The following is a 22,821-nucleotide window of genomic DNA, read 5'->3' as shown; positions in this document are numbered from 1 at the left end:
CAGCCAGATCTCGATCAACGTGAGAAACGAGCGAATGAGAGAAGTTGAGCCCTCAACAGGAAAGGGAATTGACATAGGGGACATGCATATGTACAGTTTCCGATCTATGAATCGGGTTGTTTTTGGCAATCATTCAGGTCCCAAACTCATGGATAGTTTGAGGCCTAGTGACCGGGCCGGAGACTATTTGAGCCCAAAATTATCAGGCTAGTTCGGGTGGTTCAATCCAGTGTTTGGGCTTCTTTTTTTTTTTTTTTAATAGACTCTGAGTAGTAGTGTTAACAGCAACATAAGTATGGTGTTATTTGGATTATAAAAGTATTACAAACTCCATTAATTACCTAACCTAAGTTTACAATGTTACATATAGAAATATATTCGAGACTCATATGTGAAGCAAACACATGTGTGCAAAATAGGAGAAGAAAGAAGAAAATAATAGTGAAGTGGGTCATTTAGGGTACTCGCATGACAACAATTTTGCTTTTCTATTTTGTTATTTTTCTGATATAGGAACGAGTTTGAAACAAAAATTTGTTTGATAATGTAATTTCATTTTTCAAATTCCAAAACAAATTGTTAGCTTAGAAATACTAAATGAGAAGTAAAATTTTATACTTTTCTATTTCTTAAAAAAAAAAAAAAAAAAAGAGAGAGAGAGAGAGAAATAAAGTGAAATGGTTTGTTTAGGGTCGCCACCGCTAGCTACTTAGGAGGGAGAAATTTTATGTCAAACGATTTTCTATTTCAATAACAGAAACTTTATGCCGTTATCAAATGCGTATTTTTGCTCAGAAATTCATCCAAAGAATGGCGAAAAATTGAATTCTAGAACAAAATGATTATTATTCACTCCCTTATCGTAGCATAAATTTATTTCCTAAACTTAGAGGATCTCAATTTTGAATTTTCATGCATGGTGAGAGAGAGAAAGGGAAATGTTTCTTTGAAAATTATGAGATTATGGTTTGTGAGGATGGCAACAACAAAGTACATTAATGGGTGAGTAATCCATAGAAACAGCCGTTGAAGTTACTAAAAAAAAAAAAAAATCTACGTGACGTCATAAATGACTAAAACTGGGACTGACTTAGCCCAAGAGCAACGAATAAATGGAGTGCGCCATGAAGACGAACCCTTATCATAGCCAAACTCAATTGTGTGTCTCTCTGTAGCAAACCAAAGAGAGCCAAAAGGAGGAAAAAGGGCTCTAGGATGACCATGGCCACATCACATGCGCTCACCCTTATGTTCACGGGGCTTCCAGTGGGGGGTCCAAGTCTTGTAAGAAGCAACCCGGACGTGACGCTTATGTCCAAGATATGCAACGGCATCCGGTACACAGATGATTACGCTTGGATCAAGTCTTGACTAATGTGAGGTCTTAACGCTACAACCTGGGGATTTAACTATCGCACCGGTTTCGACCGGGAGCATGGCTGGCACGGTCGCATTGCATTGCTTATGGAGATTTCACTTATGGTCAAATTAAAGAGTTGACCATATAATTGTCGCTATCAATGAGCTCAAACACACGGAAACCCCTTCATTCAAACAAGCTTCTCTCACAAACGTGGGCAAAACCACCAGAGATGTTTGCTGGATAACGGATGTCTTGAGCTGCGCCAACCATGATTTGTTTAAATACCTAAGTCACAATTTGCTGGTTCTTCTAGATGTATCTCTTTATGAATTGGCAAGGAACACTCTTGCCGAGGTAGATATTTGTGAACCAATATATGATGAGGAAAAGAATAAATACAAACGAACAATAAAGTGAAAAGGCAAGCAAAATGCAAATAAATGCTTGTATTTACTAGCTTCGGGAGTTTCAATGAACAAATTAACGATCCGCAACCGGCAATCTGAAGTCAAAATGTCATAGGACAGAGCTCATAGACTCTACAATTGTATATACTATATTTGAACTCTCATGATAACACTTCAGAGTTGCTAACACCGATCCTCTCAACCACATCCTCTTAGCCTATGAATAATAGTGATCTTCTTTACACCGATTAGTATTAAAAAAATACAATCTTTTATTTTAAAATTGGTAATCTTAAGAATCCATAAATTAACAAAATGCAATTTCAAAACCAAAATTTTACACATGTAGCCATTTACACTTAAAGGAAAATAACATCCATGTGATTCCAATGACTTAACCAAAACAATTTGGGAAAACAAAGTGGACTATAGGGCAAGATGTATATGAAATTCACTCTCCGGGTTTTCAATTTCATCACTACTTGGGGATAATGTATCCATATAAACACTTTTATCCAATATAATTACATGAGTATAGAGGCTGTCTCTCCCATATTTGAATACTATCAAGTGACCATGAGGGATGGTGTGCTGCATAAATTTCCACATCCTTTCTAGAACTAAAGCACGTCACTTTTGACATTCTCTTGTAATACAAAACCAGGTTCGGAACTGTGGCGATTGCTGAACCGAGAACCTTTCCAAAAGGCGATGATAGAAGCGCGACAAGCTCAAGAGAGACACCTAAAGTAGAAAATGTGTTTAAGCCTAGAAATGATAAGATCGTAACTAGACCTGAACAGAGCACGGTTACAAATATAAGTGCACTTTTATCCGGTTTCATCACAACAGGATAGAGGCAGAAATTGCTTTCAACTAGTAAAGTGACTTCCAAAATACATCCCAATTCAACCTAAACATTGTCCCTATTAGTGAGCTCAAACACGTAGACATCCCCTTCACTCAAGACAAGTTTGGCTCACAAACTTGGACCAACCAACACAAAAGTTCGCTACAACATCGATAGGTCCTTATGGTCACCGCCACAATGTGTCCGAGCACCCAAGAGTCACAATTCGCTGGTTTTCTTGAATGCATGTATTTATGAATTCATAAGAACACTCTACCCATGAAGACATTTGACCAGCCAATATATGTTAACACATAGGAATGTAAGCATACACTAAAGCGAAAAGGCAAACAAAACGTACATTTATGCTAGTAGTTGTTAGTTTCCAAAGTCCATATTAGCAGTCTAAAAGACATGATGAGATGGCCTTTAATCACAACTTGCAATCTGAAATCAAAATATCACAATCCCGTGCTCTTAGATTCTACACTAAGTATGTGTAATCAATATAGAGACAAGTTGAATCTGGTGAATATCCGAGTCACCAATCTTACATTGCAATATGCATCGAATAAACATGAAAAGCTACACATAGGGACCTAAATGGACACACAAGCACAGAAAGTAAGTGATCTTCTTTTGCCTGGCCAAAAAGAAGTGAGCTTCTTTCTTCGTTTCATACCATCGAGTTGGTGGCACTAATTTTTGAGGTCTAGGCCACATTGGCTTCCCTTCATTTTTGATTGCAAGTTTGAACCTGCTTGCAATGGTAGCTCTTGTAAACCATTTGTTGCCGGGAGCAATATCTCGACTAGTGTTGCCATGCTGTTGCAGTGAGCTCGGTCATGCCAAGCCTAGGCCTGTTGCGGCCAGCTATGGCTTAAGCTGGACATTTCGTGTCACCTCTTCTTCCCAAGCCTAGGCAGCCCGAGAAAGTACCAAGTAGTCATCTTTGGGAGGAACTTATACTTCAATTAGAAACTATTAAATTGCTAACTTATGGTTGTTATTGCCTTTCCCAACCCTCTGATCCCGTCTCCGCACCCCCGTCATTAGGTTATTTCCTGACACTCCCAACCTATTGTTTTTCCTAGTCCCTTTACTCGCCTGTTAAGATTCCTGTTTAAAACATATAACCATGATCACTTCACGGAAGATAACATGTCCTGTGTTTCTATAAAAACCAAATTAACGTGGGAAAAATTTGCACAAAGGGGCGCATATATAGAATAGGTGGCATGCATAATTGAGACATGTCGTTATGAATGGAGATCTGGGCCTTACCACCACTTCTTTCTTAAGAAAAGATGGCCACATCACTGTCTGGAAAAGGGATACTCCAATTTGAATTCTCTAGCTTTCTCAAGGGCAAAGTGAGAGGCCTCGAACACTTGGAATCATGAAAAATTGCTTAGGAGGGGCTCACTGGACATTCCGACTTGTCTGTTCGACCTGGACAAAAGAAAAAAAGAGAATTCTGATAAGACTATAAGTAGGTCAAGAGAGAGAAGCAAAGCCAAAAGTAAGTGCACTTTCAATTGATTTGTCGCAACTGAATAAGTGAGGCGGGAATTGCTTCACTAATATACAGCCTCAAGTGATGCGTCCAATGTTCATCTCAATCGACCTAAATGAGGTCCTTACAAGCATAATTGGAGATGGAGCCTTTGACCATAAAATCATCCATATCAATGAGCTCAAACACGCAGACATCCCCTTCATCCAGATAAGCTTGTCTCACAAACATGGGCCAACCACAGAGATGTTTGCTAAAAAATGGTGTTGATAGGTCTTGAGTTGCACCGGTCATGATTTGTTCAAATACCTAAGAGTAGCAATCTAATGGTTCTTCTGAATGTACTTCTTTATGAATTCACAAGGAACACTCCGCCAATGTAGCATGATGAGGAAAAGATTAAATACAAACAAACAATAAAAAGACAAGGCAAACAAAATGTTAATATATGCTAGTATTTACTAGTTTCAGTAAATTCAATTAACAGTGTTAACCGACAAATAGAAGTCTTCAATCCCAACTTGCAATTTGAGGTTAAAATGTCACGATACAGTGCTCATAGACTCTACAATAGTGTACACTATTTTTGAACTCTCATGATAACGCTTCAGGTGTGCTAACACCGATTGTCTCACCACATCCTCTTAGTCAATGAACAAAAGCAATCTTCTTTACACCTGAGTAGTGAGAAAAGTACAATCTATTATTTAAGAATCTGTAATCTTCTGAATCCATAATTTAAAAAAAAATTCAAAATCAAAACTGCCCTAGTTTTACACATAAAGCCATACACATTTCAAAGAAAACAACATCTCCAATAAAAAGCAAAACCACTTGGGAAAATAGTAGACTACAGGGCAAGATGTAGATGGCATCACGGTTGGGATATGCCAATTATGAAAGGAAATAGGCCCTTACTGCAATTCTTTTTTTTAATAAAAGTGGCCAAATCACCAATTTCAAAAGTGGATGCTCAAATTCAAATTCTCTAGTTTTTTCAAGAGCAGTGGCCAGCCATGGACACGTGGAACCATACAAAACCTGCTCAGGAGGGCTACATGACATTTAGACTGTTCAGATTGATAGGCACAAAAGAACAAAGAAAATTCTCACAGGTACCACTGTCAACATTGTATTGAGTTACAATGATCTAAACATCAGTACTTGTGATCATGGTACTAATGTCTACATGTTCTGCATGTTAGACATAACTGATTACTACCCTTAGCACCTCCTAAATCATAATGCCACAAAATCAATATACAAAAAGCTTATTAGGAGAATTTCACAAATTTTGAGAGAGAATAAGAAAAAGAATGTGTCGTTGTTCACATAAACATAACTTAGAAACCAACAAGTCACGCCTCTCTAAATTCTCATGACGAGCGTTTCAGGCTTTAACTTTTGCTCTAATCTTGAATCACATCCTTTTTGGTTCATTTAGATTTGGGATGCAGATTAAAAGTGAGCATCTGGATTATTGCGAACCTCACAAACACAACGGGAATGGAAGAAGTATACTTCATTGATTCACCAAGATCACCAAAGAAGAAATGACGATGAATACAGGATTTATTTTGGATGAGCGAAAATGACACTTCCATAGTTCATTTCAATCAATGTAAACCAAGTCCTTACCAGCTCTAGTGGAAATGTAGACTCTGAACACACATCCTCACTATCAATTAGCTCAAAAATACAAACATCTCCTACATGCAGATGAGCTTCTCTAGCAAATGTGGGCCAACCAGCAGAAAAAAGGCCCCCTGTGTCCACGTCCACGGCTCCTGAGTTTCAACGTCCATGACTTGTCTGAATAGCTGAGAGTTGTAATTTCCATTTTTTCCAGATTATGTTGCCTGATGAATTGAACAGGAGCAGAGTCCCCATTTACATGGTCAAAAACCAATTTATGGTGAAGAAAGACCAAAACATAAGCATACACTAATGAGAGAATCTAATCACACAATACGAATTTAGGGCAGTAGTTGCTAGTTTCAGGAGTTTTAATTGAAAATAAACCATATAATACTAGTAAACAATCTCAACTTGCAACCCAAGGTCAAATTTCAAGATATATGCCCCTGGAGTGCGATCGCGTACATAACTAGAAAAGGCCTTCCATGTCCTATGTATATTTGAGACCGTGAATTTCAGCCACACAAACCACAAGTGCAGGGGAAAAGGCAAAGACATCGATGACTGGAACATGGATGGAAGCGAAAATTTCAATCTAAGCTGTTCAATTCTTTCAACTGCAGCTCAAATTTTATCAAACTACTGATTCAATTCGACAAAGTAAACTCATCTATTTTTTACCTCAAATATCTTATTAATATAACAGAATAAAACAGTATCTCCTGTTTGACATTAATAATAAGAGTCATCAAGATCTACGATCAAACTTCAGAATCATAACTAGCCACCCTTTTATCTTTTAGGTCTTTCCCTTGAGCCACGGAGGGAGCAACATTCTTTGCAATTTGATTGTCCGTATCAACTGGTCCCCTTGTATGATTTATATAATTACTACTTTTACAGCATTGAATAACATTGTCAAATTTCTCCATATAAGAGTACTTGGATTCTAATTCTTAACACTTGCTCCAGCAATTGCTTTCCCAAACATCTATCCACAAAAAGGAGACAATTGTTATCTTTTCAAACCTTGACCACCAGCTTATGTCCCGATAACCGTCCTTTCATTCTTTTCCCTACTTCAACTACTTTGTTGTTAAGATATATACCTGGTTTGAAACATACACCCATGAACAATTCAAGGAAAATAACATGTCATGTGGTTTATTACATTAAGTCAACTTGCATATAAACCAGAGTATAAGCTAAGATATAAACAACATCCATATGTTTGATTTTCAGACATGAGCTCGACTCAACAAGCATGGGATCATAACAAGCCAAACTTAACATAAGAAGGCCTCATCACCACCTTTGGAAAAGGGATGCTCCATTTGAAATTTGTTGGCCGATGCAAAAGCAGTGAGAGGCCTTGGGCGCATGGGACCATAAAAAAAAAACCAGCTCAGGATGCCTCAATCTGCTCGAATGTTTGGACCTGCCTGTACTTAAAAACGACAACTTTAGAGACAGTTTTAAGTACACTTCATTAGTTTTGACTTGCTATGAAAAGATTTTAGCATAAATTGGAGATAAATTTTATCCTTCCAGCATCACTTAACCAATCAAGATTACAGGTGATTCCTCAGACAATCCAAACTATATTGCGATCAAGGCGTAAAAGTGACTTCAGATTTTTGACAAGGCATGGAATTCTCGGAATATTTTCAAGTTCCATGATTTCTCCCTTTTTCCTAATAGAAATTTGTGCCTGATGTTACACAGATATCTCTCCCTAAAGAAATTTCAAAATGAGACATTGAACACAATATATCATCTCCATCTATGAGAGCTCAAACACGCAGAAATCTCGCCAATACTCAGGAGGGAAGCACAGAAGATGTAGATTTAAGGGCAATATATTGCTTGTTTGAGTAACTCCTGTTTTTAGACTCGAATGTGGAACGAATTTGAAGAAGAGGGCCTAATTCACGCACAATAATACACCAAAATCGGAAGAAACATGAACTTACGATTTGTCGGATACAGATGCGGAGAGAGAGTGTGATCTTCTTCTTCTTTGATGAAGTGAGTGGACGACTAACTGTCCAGACTCGGTGGTGCCACCTCCGGCGGTGACGACGGCGACAACGACAGTGTCTGGTTGAATCTACTTGGCTCCGCTCCGCTAATTGCAGCTTCGCTTCGCAGTCCTGGCAATTCCTGATGCTTCATTTTTGCTCCGTCCTTTGTGAAGGCAGCAGAGGCTTCCCCAATTTCGCTCCACGGAGGAAGAAGAAGAAGAAGAAGAAAGATGGAGAAAGAGCCTTTGGCGTCAAGAAGGAGAAGGAGAAGGAGAGACCCGCTTTGCTTCCTACTGTTCAGTTAAGGATGAGCCGAGATCCATCGATAGGGTTGACGGTGATGTTGATTTGACGAAATCAATAATAGAAAAGTCACATAAAGAAAAATTTTAAAAAGTTGCGGCGCTGCCGAAAGACTAAACAAAAAAAAAAAAAATGGATGAGAGAATGAGATCAATTGGATCTTACCAATTCTATGTGCATTGATTTATGCTGCTAACTTCTGTATGGTTGTATTGAGATCATCACCCTTCTCCCAATTCCCTTCCCACTTGTATCTGAACAGTGACACATCAAATAGTTCTGGTGTGCTTAATGTACCCTTAGAAAAGTTCTTCATTTTCGGACACTCTTCCACTATAATACACCCTGTAAGGATGGAAACCTAAAGATGCAACTTGAGATGGAAGAGAAGCATTCTAAGTTTGGCAGATGTTCAAGTGTCAACCATTCTAGCTTTTCAAAAGAAATCACTTTTCTTTCTTTGTTTCCATTGTTGGCCACTACTTCTTTCATTCTTTCACATCCTATTATAGTCATATGAGTGAGATGTACCAAATTTGTGACTACCGAAGTCGTTACTAGATGTACCAATCCAGAGGAATTCTTCACCACTAAATTTGTCGATTCTGGAAGGATGTCTCGGTTGGAAATATTGTTGCCAAACAGGGACAATCCCAAACCTCAAATGTTTTGATGCTCTGAAGAATTTTCGACACTAAAGAGTCTTCTCTCCACACACTTTAAGTTGTGTAGCTTGTTCAACTTAAGTTCTCTTAAATTTTCAAGCACCGGATGTTTCCTTTCTTCAACAAGCCCTTCGTTCGGGAATAAATCTTCAAAGGAGCTACAGAAGACTTCAAGGCTTTGTAAATTCTGAAATCTCTCTAGGAGGAATATGGAAGGAAAGGCAGCCTTTTTATCATGAAAGCATGCTAGTGTTAGTGCTTTTAGATTACTGAACATGTCATCCGAAAATTTCCATCTTGTATCATCTGAATATTGTTATTGACTAATAAAAGTCTCTCCAAGTTGGGAAAGTCCTGTCGAATTGCCAATACAACAAGAGAAGTAAATTCAACAAAGTTTCGACAATAAATCATGTGCTGTAAAAGGTAAACCTATTAAGATGATTCGCATGGAAGGTGGTCATCTTCTTAAAGTTCATTATATCTCAAGAACCTTGTGTTCAAGACTCAAGCTTTTAAAAGTCTCATGTAGAGGTTGGTCTGGTCAAGTGGATAGAGTGAATCTAAATTCAAGATCCCTGCACTCACTAAATTCATCTTTTGTAAGGAATATCTTATCTTGTTGACAAAAATTTATCTTCTTTGGAATCTTATGTAACGAGATGCACTCAAGATGTCACTAAAACATATGGGGTCCATAAATTCAGAAGTATGCTTAAGATATAAGAAATATCTTATGTTGTCTGCAAACTTATAGGAAAGGGATTCTATTTTTATATAGTATTATAACAAGATAACACGACGACTAGTGTATTAAAAAATACAATAGAATATAGTGCACTAAGGTACTAATGTTATTTTTGTTATAAAACAAATTGTTTGAATTGATTTTTTTAGAGTTTGTAGAAAATGAAATAGAGAAGAAAAGTTCAAGTGTGCAACACGTGTCAATAATGGAGAGGACCTCTTGTCAAATCCTTATTGATGTCGCCAAGAGCACCATTAGGTTAGATTAGGAATATATTCTGTTATCAATAGAATACTGTAATTTTTTTTGTAACTCTAGGTAATGGAATATCTTATGCATGTCCACAAATGGAAGTGTACGTAAGATATTAGAAATATCTTAATGTTGTCGACAAACTAATAGGTAGGGGAGATCATGTTTTCTATAACATCATAACGCGACATGATATGCAATGGATATGATATTAGCGACTACTTTAAAGAACAAAGTAGAAACTAAGGGAGAGCAACTATAATCATACCCTCTCAAATGAAGAGTGTGCTTCTTGATCTGAAAGGTCTTGTTGATCATCTCTTTGAGCCCATCTGTTTATGGATGCCACAAAGGATAACATGCTCAGTTTTTCACAATGAGTCACTCGTAATTCCTCCAATAATGGCAAATTCAAAGGCAAGTTAGGACAAAAGCTCTTGAGTCGTGGCATGTCATGTAACACCAGAGAGGTTAGTTTTGGGAAAAGATCTTGAGTAGTATTGGAGCGTGGAGTGTCATCCCCACTAGCGACTATTTCCTCAATCTCACAAGACTCCACTTGAAGTTTTCTAAGTTCGGTTAAACTTGTAGCCACCCAATATGGAAACAAATTTTCAAGTCCCTTACAATTCCGAACCTCCACTTTCCATAAACGATCAAAAGTCAGAGTTTCTTGAGGAGCGTCAGTCCATATTTTGCTTAAATTGTCCATGTGGGAGAGATCCATCAACCTAAGTTTAGGAAATTGTACCTGCCATATTGAGAAAAAAAAATGACACAATGAATGTGATTGCATTGAATTATGACCTTAAAGAAGGAATTTCTAGACTTCCCTCGTTCTCACAAATCATGAGAAGTTAAGATGTTGTTAGTGACATAAATAGAAAGGGGTTGACTGATGCTTTTATACAATTTGACTAAAGAATAAGGCCAAGAATATTGCATTGCAACAAGCATGAAATTATAAATGCTTTTATAAATCAATAGTACGTTCAGAGACCAAAGAAAATAGTCATGAAATTTATATGGTGAACCGGATATACAAAAAAATATAGTGACTTCAATTGTTCACAACCTTTTTCTTTTTTATGTATGGAAAATTTTTGTATTGAAAGAAAATAATTTCTTAATAGGCATGGGCAACATAACAACTTGAATAAATAACATAATGTTATGATCTCAGCAAAAACAAGTTGGGTCAATTTACTAGTTTTACATTGGACCATTAACAACATCCTCGAAATAACATTTATTCAAATTTGAGGTGGAAAAATAAAATAGAATCTTGCAATGTACCGAGTGATCCACCCCTTGGCAAAAGTGGGTGTGCACCCGCTGATCGCATTTTGTTTGTATGGAGAAAATCAAGATTTTTTTTTACTACATCATGACCTCCGATGAATTATTCATTGAAAAGTAAGTATTGATATTTTTCATTTGGTTACAATATAATTAATGCAATTACGACCTATCACCAAAAAAAAAAAAAAAAAAAGAATTGACTTTCCACACTTCCTTAAATCTATCAATTAGTATATGACAACTCATATTTGATATTAAAATGAAATTAACGCTCTTACAACTTATCACTACCAAAAGATGAGGTGGCTATTTTCATACTTTCCCAAATTTATTAGTATTGTTGATTGAGTGTTATAATGACTTTTTGAAATATTCTTAGAATGTGGGGCTTGGTATTATATAACTTATACATGCAAATGACAGTATAAATAAATAATTAGTGATAATTCTTACAATTAAAAAGTAAACAAATGTGTAGATACTTGTTATAATTAAACATTCTACTCACATAAAACAATAGAAAGAATTGCGCAGAATTATGAGAATAAAAAAAAAAATTCCTCCGTCAGGAAAAAAAAACAAAACAAAACTTGCATGGAATCTGTAATAAAAAAAAGGTCAAAATAATCAAATTTGGGTCGATATCGCGCATTTTCAAGTGGCTGAGGATTCGACCCAAACAAGAGAAGTGCCGGAGGAGGTTGTCATTTATTGCGTTTAGTCTTCACATGAGGAGAACTTCATGAGACGGAATGAAAGTGTTGACTGGATGATCAATTCCCATTATTTTTAATTTTTTATGTAGCTAGGACATTGACTAAATATTAAAAATCTCAATCCACCTCACTTTCCTTCTCCATCTCCATCTCCATCCACATTGAGCCCAACCTTTCCGCCTCCTCCGCCGTCGCCACCGGTGGAGTTCCCGCGCCGCGTCCAAGGCGACCATTGCTTGGCGTCCAAACCTCTCCGTCGTCTTTGTGGTCTGCCCGTTCATGACGCCGCTCGTCCATGGCCGCGTTCAAGCTCCGGCCCTCTTATCCATGGCCATTCTTCCCCGACATCTGTTTCTCTGTTTTTCTTTCGCTATTTGATCTCGCAATCTATAGCCGTCGAGATCTCAAACTCGCCGTCAAGGCTTATGGCCATGGACAAGCAAAGTGGTCGCCAGATCCGTGGGGGAGCCTCCTCGCGAGCCATCGACGAGCTAGGCTTGCATCCATGGACGAAACCAGATCTGGAGGCGCGACTCCAGCCCGCATCGACGGGCAACGACCACGGCGGTTGTGACGATGGAGGGGTGGCTCGGCCATGGACGGGGCCAACCACGAGCCAACTTTGGGCGTCAACGGAGGGGACAATGGCAGTCCATAAGCCGTCGTTACTTGCGACAGACTTCCAGATTTGCAACCATGGCTATAGCGACAGCGGCTCGTCCATGGCTACGAGCGACGGTGGTCGATTTCCAGATCTCGCAACTCCGTCGCTATGGATAGCCGATTTCGAGATTTGTAGAACGATGAGGCGGACAAAACAGAGGAAGACGGCCATGCTCGGCTTGGACATAGCAAGGGTCAGCCTAATCAAGGCGCCGGTGACTCCGCCGTTGGCGATAGCGGAGGAGGGGCGGAGGTTGGGCGGTCAGGGGACGAAGGAGGAGGAAGAGAGGGCTGAAGATAAGATCTTTTAATTTTTCTTCGCCGGAATCAACGCCCGACCCAATCGACGCCGAAATCGCTTCCGCATGGGAGATCCACTTCGACCCACCATAACCAACAAGATCCGGTTCGCGTAATCACTCGAAACCCATGGAAGCACGCACACAGAGAGGAGGCGAGCTTCAGCAGAGAAGCGATTCCGAAGCTTCCGATTTAACCATTGGACAGACCACCCAATCAATCACACCCCCCAAAAAAAAAAAAAAAGGTAAGAGGATGAGGGGGAGGGGGAGGAAGAAGAGGTATTGTTACTTGGCTCTCTGTAGATTTGGTTCACTTTCTTTTTTCCCCGTCACGAAGAGGAGGATCAAGGTGAAATGAAATGACTCGGAGCGAACATTTCTTAGAGGGGAGAAGCTAAAATCATCAAATAGACTTTGTCTAATTTCTTCTTTTTTCTGTTTTTTTTTTTTTTTTTCCTTTGTCTAGTGAGTGCACCGCAACATCAACATGCACGGAGGCCAAGGCCACCGAGGAAGGAAAGAGAGAGAGAGGGAGGGAGCAAAGCCACACCGGAAAGAGGAAAGAGAGCTTTCCAAAGAACGGGGCAATATTGAAGGGAGGGGGAGCAAATATTTTGATCGTTCAAGTGATAGGTGGGCCCGGCTTTACCACACGTCGATTTGCAGATGGTTCAATACGGATCCTACATGGTGTATTTAATGCACCTAATATTTTCTCTAGTAGTGTTGTTGATTGGATAATTTATTCTGATTTTTTAAATTTTTATTTTAGCTGGGACATTGACTAAATATTGTCATCTAGTTATGAAATAAAACTTGCAATGTTGGCAACCGCCCATGGAATTGCTATTATTTATCATCCAACTGTCATTTTCTCTCTTTTATTTTTTTTCCTTTTTATTGCCATTTTTTTGAAAAAAGCAATCTGCATTTTCTCTTGCCAAACATAGATTGTACGCAATATCACACTAATTATCACTCAACATGATAATCTAGAGTTAATATTATGATAATCTAGAGTTAATATCTATTGTATAATATAGGTACGTAATTTGATAGGTTGTTGGAGTACAGTGATTCAATTATGATTTGCGAAAAAAAAAAAAAAAACTTTAGACACATTGGCCTTTTTATTTTTATTTATTTTATTATCAAGACCTAGCTCAAGCATTAGTGATTATTAAGATATAAAAAAGTTAATAGCAGTGATCATTATCGAAGTTTAGAGCACTCCAATTAAAGGAGAAATTCTCTCTAATTCCTCCAATTTCATTGATTGGAAAGATGATTATGGTACATTGAGTTGTAATAGCTAAGCAATTTGTGAACTAGGTTTTTATAATTATGAAGTTTTCTTTTCCTCTTTTCTTCATGTTTAATAGAATGATGCCAGCTTGCTTCCACACGAGAAAATATGAAGTGGGTGATACTTCTTATTTTTTTGCCATTTTTAAATGATATTCTATGTTTACTGTTATGTTCTTTATAGTTGAAATTACAAAAAGTAAATGCTTTCATATGGTTATTGTCATAACTTTTTAAAATCCCTTTGTAATAAATTTTGAGGTACTGCACACAATATGATTTTATGAGCTCACAAAATAACACTTCTAAAAATATATGGAGATGGACAATTAATAGTTATACTTGCTGAGGATTAGAAATTTTTTAATCTTTTAAGTAAATATTAATAGATTATGTACATAGATATGTATAATTAAATGATTTTAAAATTGCACATGATTATCAATGTTTGAATTGTTTTGCATTAATACTTTATGGATGTGATCATGGATTATTGTGGGAAGGCAAATATTCCGGTTATCTTTGTTTAGGTATGAAACATAGAGTCCTGGTCAAATTTGAGCAAAGCATTGATGATTGATATTACAAATAATTATATTTGGCACTTTTGTCTGTATACCATGCATTGTCCGATTATATGGGAATGAATATATTCAAATGAAATGCCATAAATGCATTTGTTTGAGAGACTAACCTGTGAAGTGAAAAATGAAGGGTGCCATTGTCAATCTCCATCGAAGATTGCCAAGTAAGACTTCTCATCTTAGGGCAATGGGCAATGCTCAAATTGATAAAATAGGGCATTCTAGCGTATGATTCTTCCACAAGAGGAAACTACTCAAATTGGGCAAGCATTCTAGATATATCCACCAAAGTTTTGGAAATGTAATCTCCTCCACTGCGCTCCCCTGCCCATCTTCGTCTATGATCACTCCTTCCATTTGATCACACTCCTTTATTTCCATTTGCGATAGATTGGGAAGGCACCGAGTCATTGATGGAACAAAAGCATGTCTCAAGTTGCTACATTTATAAAGGCTAAGATACTGTAGAGAATTGAAGAACATTGTTCCTTGGAGATCTTTGTTCCATAGTTGCCTCAACTTTGGTAGATTGACCAAGTACAGATCCTCCAGCTGAGGCAGCACTGGATGCAATCCACAGCCTCAAGCCCTTCAAGATCGAATATTTTTTCCAAAGGCTCGCAATCGTGCACTTGCAAGCTTCTCATTCTCTTTAAAACAAGCATCAAATTGGATGGAATAGCATTAATAAATGGACATTTATCCACCACTAGCGATTCTAATTGCCAAGATGACATGAAGGGATTAAGTTCACTATGCCATTTTCCAATCAGCTCCGGGAACTCAGACAACCTCATAAACTTAGTCCCAACAAATGCAGCCTATGAGAAAATGCATCATTAAACGTAAAATTCTAGTTAGCAAAAAAAAAAAAAAAGCAAGTGCTTCATTGGTGATTGAAAAAAAAAATCAAATTGCACAGAATTTAGTAACTGAAGCATACCATTTCTTGAAACATATTTTGGATGGTTGTGTTGAGGTTTCCTTCCAAAAATATTGGTACTTTGTTCCTCCATACCTTTCATTAAAACTTGTTCGTACTCTCTCCAACTTTGGTGCCTCCATTGGTCCCTTGAAGAAGAACTTCATCTTGGGACATCTATTCACAATGATATCTTCCAAGAGAGGGAACATCAAAGTGTATCCACCTGAGCTGAAACATCTCAACCTAGCCAACCTGTCAAGCTCCATATACTTCAATTGATTGAAAGCCACTACTTGCCCCTCCCCACCTTCCTCATCGTAATGACTTCTGTCAATATTCTACAATTACTTATCTTCAATTTTGTGAGTGCCACCAAATTTTCAGCTATTGTCGATGTGAACATATTTGATAACCCATCACAAAGTGACACATCTAGAGTTTGCAGATGTTGAATATATCTTGAAAAGGGTAATATCACTTTTAGCTCATGACTTGTGCCTTCTATGGCTTCTTTAATGCTACTTGGGTCTTCTAGATAAGATTCACATACAACTAGCTCTTCCAAGTTGGGTAAACTCTCAACAAAACATGATGTGGATATTGAAGACTCCTGGGAGAGATGACGGAGCTCAAGAAATCTAAGCTTGTTGAAGACTTCTCCATCATGAAAATGCCTATACCATATCTCCATCCGTTCGGATAAATCCAATTTTAACTCTTGGAGGCTAGGGAATGCGCCCTAAGAAAATAGTCAAATCAGAACCTAAAGCTAGTTTAGCTAAAAGAGTATTCATGTATTATGATATAAATCCTGCATATCGAGCACAATAACTACATTTTAAAATGTTGAGTCTCATGTGATTCAATGGAAAGATACGTGCCTTTAGGAAACAAACATTATCGATAATATTTTATATTTGACCTGTATCCATATTTGAAACTTGATTAAGTCCTTAAATTCACATTTCTAAAGATATATCCCTTGTGAAAATAACTTTTGCATCAATTACAGTCACAATTGCATTAATTTCAGTTTTTAACATCAACAATAATGTCCCCTTTTTTCATTGTTAGCATAAGATTAGCACTCTTTATAGGGTTCAAATTAGACAACACACTTGTGCCATGGTAAGATCACATCACATACCACGTGTTTCCGATCTTTGTGGCACTTAGGAGAGAGCTGAAAAATTGGAATTAGCCCTCTTTTTAACGGGATCAACGAATATGCATTTGTTAAGCCAAACATTGACAAGAATGTTCACTCAATACTTGAAGAACATATGATGTTTCAATGTTGTAATATTTCTACGGATTCAAGGAGAGTTGTACGATTTATATCTTCGTATGTGAAAGCTACTTGTATGAGATGCTTGGCTTAATCATTAGTTCGAATATTCACCATTGAAGCAAAACAAATAATTTTGCATCGTACCTTTTCTATGAAGAAGAGAGGGTGCTTATGAAATGGCATCTCATTCTTAGGTTGCGAAGCAAGTATCTCCACTTTGTTACAGCCAAGGACCTCCAAGGTCTTCAATGCCGGCCAATGTAAAGCATGTCTTCCGGTGTAGATGCACTTCAACTCTATAAGAAGCTTAAGCTTGAGGGAGGTTAGCTTTGGGAAATCAAACCTGGGAATCGGTCCTTCTTCCTTCTCAATGAGTTCCACAATGCCACATTCATAGATCTCCAACTCCTCAAGTTGGATTAGATCTCTGGCCACTAACGTTGGAAATAGGGAGGCGAGGCTCTTGCATTTGGAAACGCTGATAGAACGTAGACATTGAAATTTAACTTGATGGTGTATTTCCTTATCCCATATACACTTTAGCTTTGGTAAATTTGATAGCGTCAACTCTTTTAACAAAAGAGCAACATGATGTCCATCTAGAGGATTTGGTGGTTGAAGTTCAAAAACAACTTCAAGTGAAGCACATGCTTCTACCCTTAAACTTTCCAGGCACAAGAGCTGTCCTAGAATGTAAGAAGGAACAACGGTCACAAACTTATTGCAACTATACACAAAAAGCGATTTTAGCTTGGGGAAAGAATCTGCAATAGCTTGATTGTCCCATATCATCTCGATGTTATCCATGTCATTGATATGTAAGGTCTCCAAGCTAGGAAAAGCAACCTGCAAGCATTTGCTCATGAAATTGGCGATTTAGTTAAATTACAAATTCATGAATTTTCAAGATGTAAATATGGATGAGTGGCAAGATATAAATTATGAATTCACGGAATCGATGATTCTATCTTAAGTTGCACAAAAGGAAAAAAAGAATAAAATAAAATAAAAAATTAGTAAAAAAAATCTTCGTACTAACATCGATGACTCTAAGATGAGAAGGCCATTGGAATTACTGGAGAAAAATAAAAAATTAAGTATTATGGTCTAGCCAGATTCTATTGACAATGGACAAAATAGTAATTTGGATATGCTCATATAGAAAATTAAAATTATTTAAGAAAGTCAGCATGTTAATCTTGGGGAGGGCCCATTTTTGAAGCCTCTTTGGCGGCATAAACAACATTTTGGGTAAACGTCCTATATTACTTTTAGTTTAGTCAAAGCAGACCCGCCCATAAATTACTCTATTTCATTTTCCACTCAAATGTTTTTCCAATATTCACTCGACAAGTCAGATAGCCAAGCTGAAATAACTGATTTGCGAAATGTATTTTATTTCTTTAACAAGAATGGTCTTGCAATTCATGTAAAAACTAAAAAAGGGGTGATTTCTGAAGCCCTGACCCCCAGGCCTTGCTCAATTTGGTGGCGGAGAGCTCAGTTCCTTTGCTGGTCCAATGAAGAGAGAGTAAAGCTTCATTTGACCAGGAAAAAGAAGACAGAGAGAGATCTTGTGAGTGCAGATGAAGTCAAGTGAGCGTCTCAAAGGCCCTTCGTCTCCGGCCTCTTGAACCTCACTGCTCACTTTCCTCTCAATTGTTTTTTCAATCTTTTCAATGTACGTGCGTGCAATGCCTAGGCTGTACATGTGAGGCTCATGAGCGTTCTAAGTTTCTTGTGAATATTAGAAAGCTTTTAAGGATCCTGCTTAGGCAATTGTACTATCCATTCATGCTTTGTGCAGGTAACATAAGAGATGTTCAACCATCTTTATGAAAATTATTTCCAGAGAAATTAAAAGTAAGACATTGCAACTCATACATGTTGGCAACTTTGAACACTTAATGCGTGCACGCTACTCATTTTCTTTTAAAATATTTTGGCTATGCTTTATCTCATGCATATTTGATACTTCTATTATATTTGATATTTTGACATAATGTTAATCATGTACCTCTTGATTGACCGAAGAGTGCATTGGAGCTTGATTTGATGCGGTCCCGACTTTGACTTTCTCCTGTATCGATTTTCATTGGATGAAAAGAATGTCACCATTAGCATTGCAAGGATGAATCTATGTACAAGAAGATCTTTAGTGAGGAGAACAAAATAAATCAATCTTACGCTTTCCACAAGAGAAGCACATCAAACTTTCCAAACGTTGTAAGTTTAAGTTGGTTAACATCGGAAATGCCAAAGTTTTTGATGTTTCCAATCCCAACCCTTCTTCCTCCAAAATGATTGCTTCCATTTTCTTGCAATGTTGTACCGTTAGATCTCTCAAGTGTTCAAGAGATTTAACCATGGTTGGGAAAAACATAAACCTAAGGTTGGGACAATCATGCACCTCCAACTTCTTTAAATTATGGAAACTCACTATTCCACAAGGATTCATGTTCCATATGCGCCTCAAGCTCACCAATCCCCTTAAATCAAAGGTGGTCAACTCAGACAGAGTCTCAACATCTTCACTAGTGCTTGGTCTATCAAGATTGAAAATTTCTTGCACCGAATGGCAATATGATATGCTTAAAGTGTGTAACTTTTGTAGTTTTACCAGCGACTCAAAGCTAATAACCTTTGACAAAGATTTGCACTGCACCACTTTAAGAGATCGAAGATTGCTTAGCCCCAATAGAGATTGATTGCTCCATATTTCTTTTAGATTGGGAAGTTCTTCCATTGTCAACGACTCCAAGGATGGGATTGAAATCTAACGAACAAATCCATCAACAATAGCATTTACACATATAAAGGACAGTTGGAAATTTACGCAATATAACAAGTATTATAAATGGTTGTCAAAGAAAATTCACAAGCAAGATATGTACAACCTTTAGGATAAGTTTTGCATGTACGGAAATCTATAACAAACGACGGCTAATTTCCAATCCAAAAAAGAATTTTACGACCGTAAAGAGAACAAATGAACTTTATCTTTTATTTACAATATAACAAGGAATGCTACTACGATTAGATTTTGTTTGCATTTTACTAGCAATAATTGCAACCATCAAGAATGAGCACTCGTTCCGTTTAAAAATGACAATCAATTAATAAATGTAATATTTATCTAATCGGCAAATTATATTGATTAGATGGAGATATATACAGCTCATGTCCCATTAGTCTCGGTGATATTGGGCCTTCTATATCTATATGTCATCTTGTTACGAGCCCAACTTAAAAAAATTAAACCTTGGGCAAATGATGATATATGAAAAAGACTTATGGCCAGAGAGAGTTGATAGCCGAACATGACATAATTCCTATCCATCTAGGTGAGGAGGACTTTTTTTTTTTTTTTTTTTCATAAGGTCAAGAGGACTTGTCACACTGAAATTGTCTACTTCTTGGTATAATCCTACAAGACGGGCATTTCTTTGTTTTTTCCTTCTTAGATGTCTTCAATTTCTTCGAATTTATTAGGCAAAACGCGACTAATTTCCCCACAAAATAACCTGAAATTGGACATGTTAGCAGTTGTGATATTGCAATAACTGAGTACTGGACTTCTTTTTCCTTATTTTTCATAAATTATCTCAAATGTCCCTTTAAATTCAAAGGCATATGTAACCTATCCTAATTAATTATCCTTGTCGCCATAATTTCTTTAAGGTGAGTCTAAATCCACGGTCAAAATGTCTGAAACCATAACATTTGAGGTGAAGGGATCCAGCTGTCCCTAATGACAATGGAAAGCTTTATTTTCTTTTTCTTCTTTTTTTTTCCCCAAAAGTTTTTTTTTTTTTTTTTTTTTTTTTTTTGGTAACTAGGATCTCGCGAGCTCGACTCACTTACGCTCGCCAACCCACAGCCTGTAGAGTGCGGGGTGCACCCTAGACCAAGCGTCAATACTTGGGGGAAGCTAGCACAGACCCCAAAAGTTTCTCTTTTTTTTTTTGGTAACCGAGGAACCGCTGAAACTCCCTTGCAGGGTCACACCACCCTCCAATACCCGATGGCACCGTCGAACGTCATCGCAAGCCACTATTTAGACGTAAAACCTCGGGGGTGGCTCGATAATCCACCCTTGGAACCCCCACTTAAGTCATGGAATGCAACAAGAGGGTTCGAACCCTCGACCTCGGCGATGAGGAAGAGCACGTGCACCATCTACGTTGCCCATGGGTGGGTTAGGACCCCAAAAGTTCATTGCTATATAACTCTAGAAAATCTTTCATGTGCCAAGTTGTTCGCAATCTCCCATTTATATTGCCGTCACCCTCGCTCCCACCAATACAAGAAGCTTTAACTTTTTGTGTTTCGTTCATTAGACTATTGTCATCCCCGACAAACCAACCTTAGACTACTACTTTTTGTAGGCTGCCATTGCTTTATAATGTCGGAAGAGATTTATTATAGGCTTAAGAAGCATTTTATAAACCCATAGATCTTTGCATACGTAGGTTTTACAGAAAAATAAAAATATTAAGAAGTACTAAAGCAGGAGTAACTCTTTCATAAAGATTTAGAATCCTAGAAAGTTAAAAGCCCCAAAGACTACCGAAAACGAGAAAAAAGAAAGAAAAAGCAAAAGCAAAGCCACAAAGGCCTCCCCATCTAGTTCCATTATTATTTGAAAGCGAGGTCTCTCCACAGGAGCTCAGGGCATGGGTTGAAGAAAAGTCACACTCTGATATCACAAACTTGTGGGACCCACCACTTATATGTCCACCGCTCTTTATTAACGGGGAAACCAACGTATAACGTGGGCCATGAGCCCGCGCCACTATAAAAGAGCAATCTTGCCTAGCCAAATAAACCCTCCCCTGCAGCAGTTTTCCCCCATATAAAATACAGCCGTGAGCTTTCCCTAATTAGGGGCATTGTTTATCCTTAGTTTACTAATTCTCTTTTGTGTTAGTAGATTACTATCAATGACCAATTTAACAAGTGGAAAGTTTTTTGTTTTAAATTCAATGACTGATGTTGCATATGGGATTAGTCTCGTAGAAGTGCAAATAGAGGCCATATAATTTATCTATGACGGCGTAACATCACTTTCATTGATAATAACAAATAATAAATCATTTTTCACATGTAATTCTCCCTTTTTGAACTTGAATGATTTGTTATCTTCTTTAAGGTTGTTGTAAAGATTATACCAAAAGGATCTCCTATTAGATGTTATCGCTAAAGCTAGTTAAACAGTTAACTACATTTCTGCCTATTGGTCTAGAATTTAATATACTATAAATAATTGCCCTCAATTTCAATTGAATGCCATTAATTGTATTGTGATGAGCTAATTTATTAACTTTGCATTCAAAAGTTTTTCAATTACATAGCGCTTGAGACTCTCTTCTAAGTCGGATTTCTAGATGACAAAAGTTTATCAATCAAAATGATTAATTTTTCATATTATGAATGTTACAATCTATCGTATCTCAATTGCCATTTCACATGCTTGAGTATCAACAACATCTTGGCATGATGCTTCTAACTACAGGTTGAGATTTTGCTGTGCTTTGTCTTCTACATATTTAATACTTTCATTATATTTAATATTTTAATGTAAAAGTTAATCACATACCTCTCGATTGAAGAGTGCGGCAGAGTTTGATTTGACATGGTCTTGAATCCGAGTTTCCGTGAACCTGTCATTAGTTTTTTATTGGATTTAAAGAATGTTATAGGGATGAATCTATCTACAAGAAGATCTTCAAAATTGAAAAAAATCAATCTTACACTTTTCGAGAGAGAAGCACTTCAAACTTTCCAAATAAGTTAAGGTTACGTTGGTTAACATGGGGAATGTCGGAGTTTCTGTTGCTTCAAATCCCAACCCTTCTTCCTCCATAATGATCGCCTCCATCTTCTTGACACGTTGTACCCTTAGATCTCTCAATTGTACAAGAGATTTAACCATGGATGGGAAAAACATAAACCTGAGATTGTTGC

The 22,821-nt window shown here is 37.5% G+C and overlaps 1 protein-coding gene and 2 long non-coding RNA genes across 3 annotated transcripts in view; all 3 read right to left on the bottom strand.

The window, feature by feature from the left end:
* The window catches only part of LOC120295294, a 74,487-nt gene extending 59,655 nt beyond the window's left edge, over positions 1 to 14,832 (bottom strand). The window contains exons 1-5 of the long non-coding RNA XR_005552640.1: positions 14,749 to 14,832; positions 10,035 to 10,517; positions 8,267 to 9,120; positions 7,748 to 8,091; positions 7,087 to 7,216 (exon numbers count right to left, since the gene is read on the bottom strand). This is a non-coding gene — a long non-coding RNA (uncharacterized LOC120295294). The remainder of the gene's footprint in view (positions 1 to 7,086; positions 7,217 to 7,747; positions 8,092 to 8,266; positions 9,121 to 10,034; positions 10,518 to 14,748) is intronic.
* A 1,020-nt stretch (positions 14,833 to 15,852) lies between these two features.
* On the bottom strand, positions 15,853 to 17,720 carry LOC120295883. The gene is made up of 2 exons (XM_039317492.1): positions 16,999 to 17,720; positions 15,853 to 16,302 (listed from the first exon to the last, which is right to left on the bottom strand). Exons 1-2 carry the CDS (start codon positions 17,716 to 17,718, stop codon positions 15,853 to 15,855), a joined length of 1,170 nt encoding a protein of 389 aa, XP_039173426.1. The 5' UTR covers positions 17,719 to 17,720.
* Positions 17,721 to 19,013: 1,293 nt separating this feature from the next.
* LOC120296420 lies at positions 19,014 to 22,511 on the bottom strand. Its single transcript, XR_005553368.1, has 2 exons — positions 22,454 to 22,511; positions 19,014 to 19,630 (listed from the first exon to the last, which is right to left on the bottom strand). It is a non-coding gene; the product is annotated as an uncharacterized LOC120296420 (long non-coding RNA).
* Positions 22,512 to 22,821: the final 310 nt, after the last annotated feature.

Source organism: Eucalyptus grandis, chromosome 7 (assembly GCF_016545825.1).
Source record: "Eucalyptus grandis isolate ANBG69807.140 chromosome 7, ASM1654582v1, whole genome shotgun sequence".
Classification (NCBI taxonomy): domain Eukaryota; kingdom Viridiplantae; phylum Streptophyta; class Magnoliopsida; order Myrtales; family Myrtaceae; genus Eucalyptus; species Eucalyptus grandis.
Note: the sequence above shows the minus strand (reverse complement) of the source record. Positions and strands in the feature narration are given on the sequence as shown.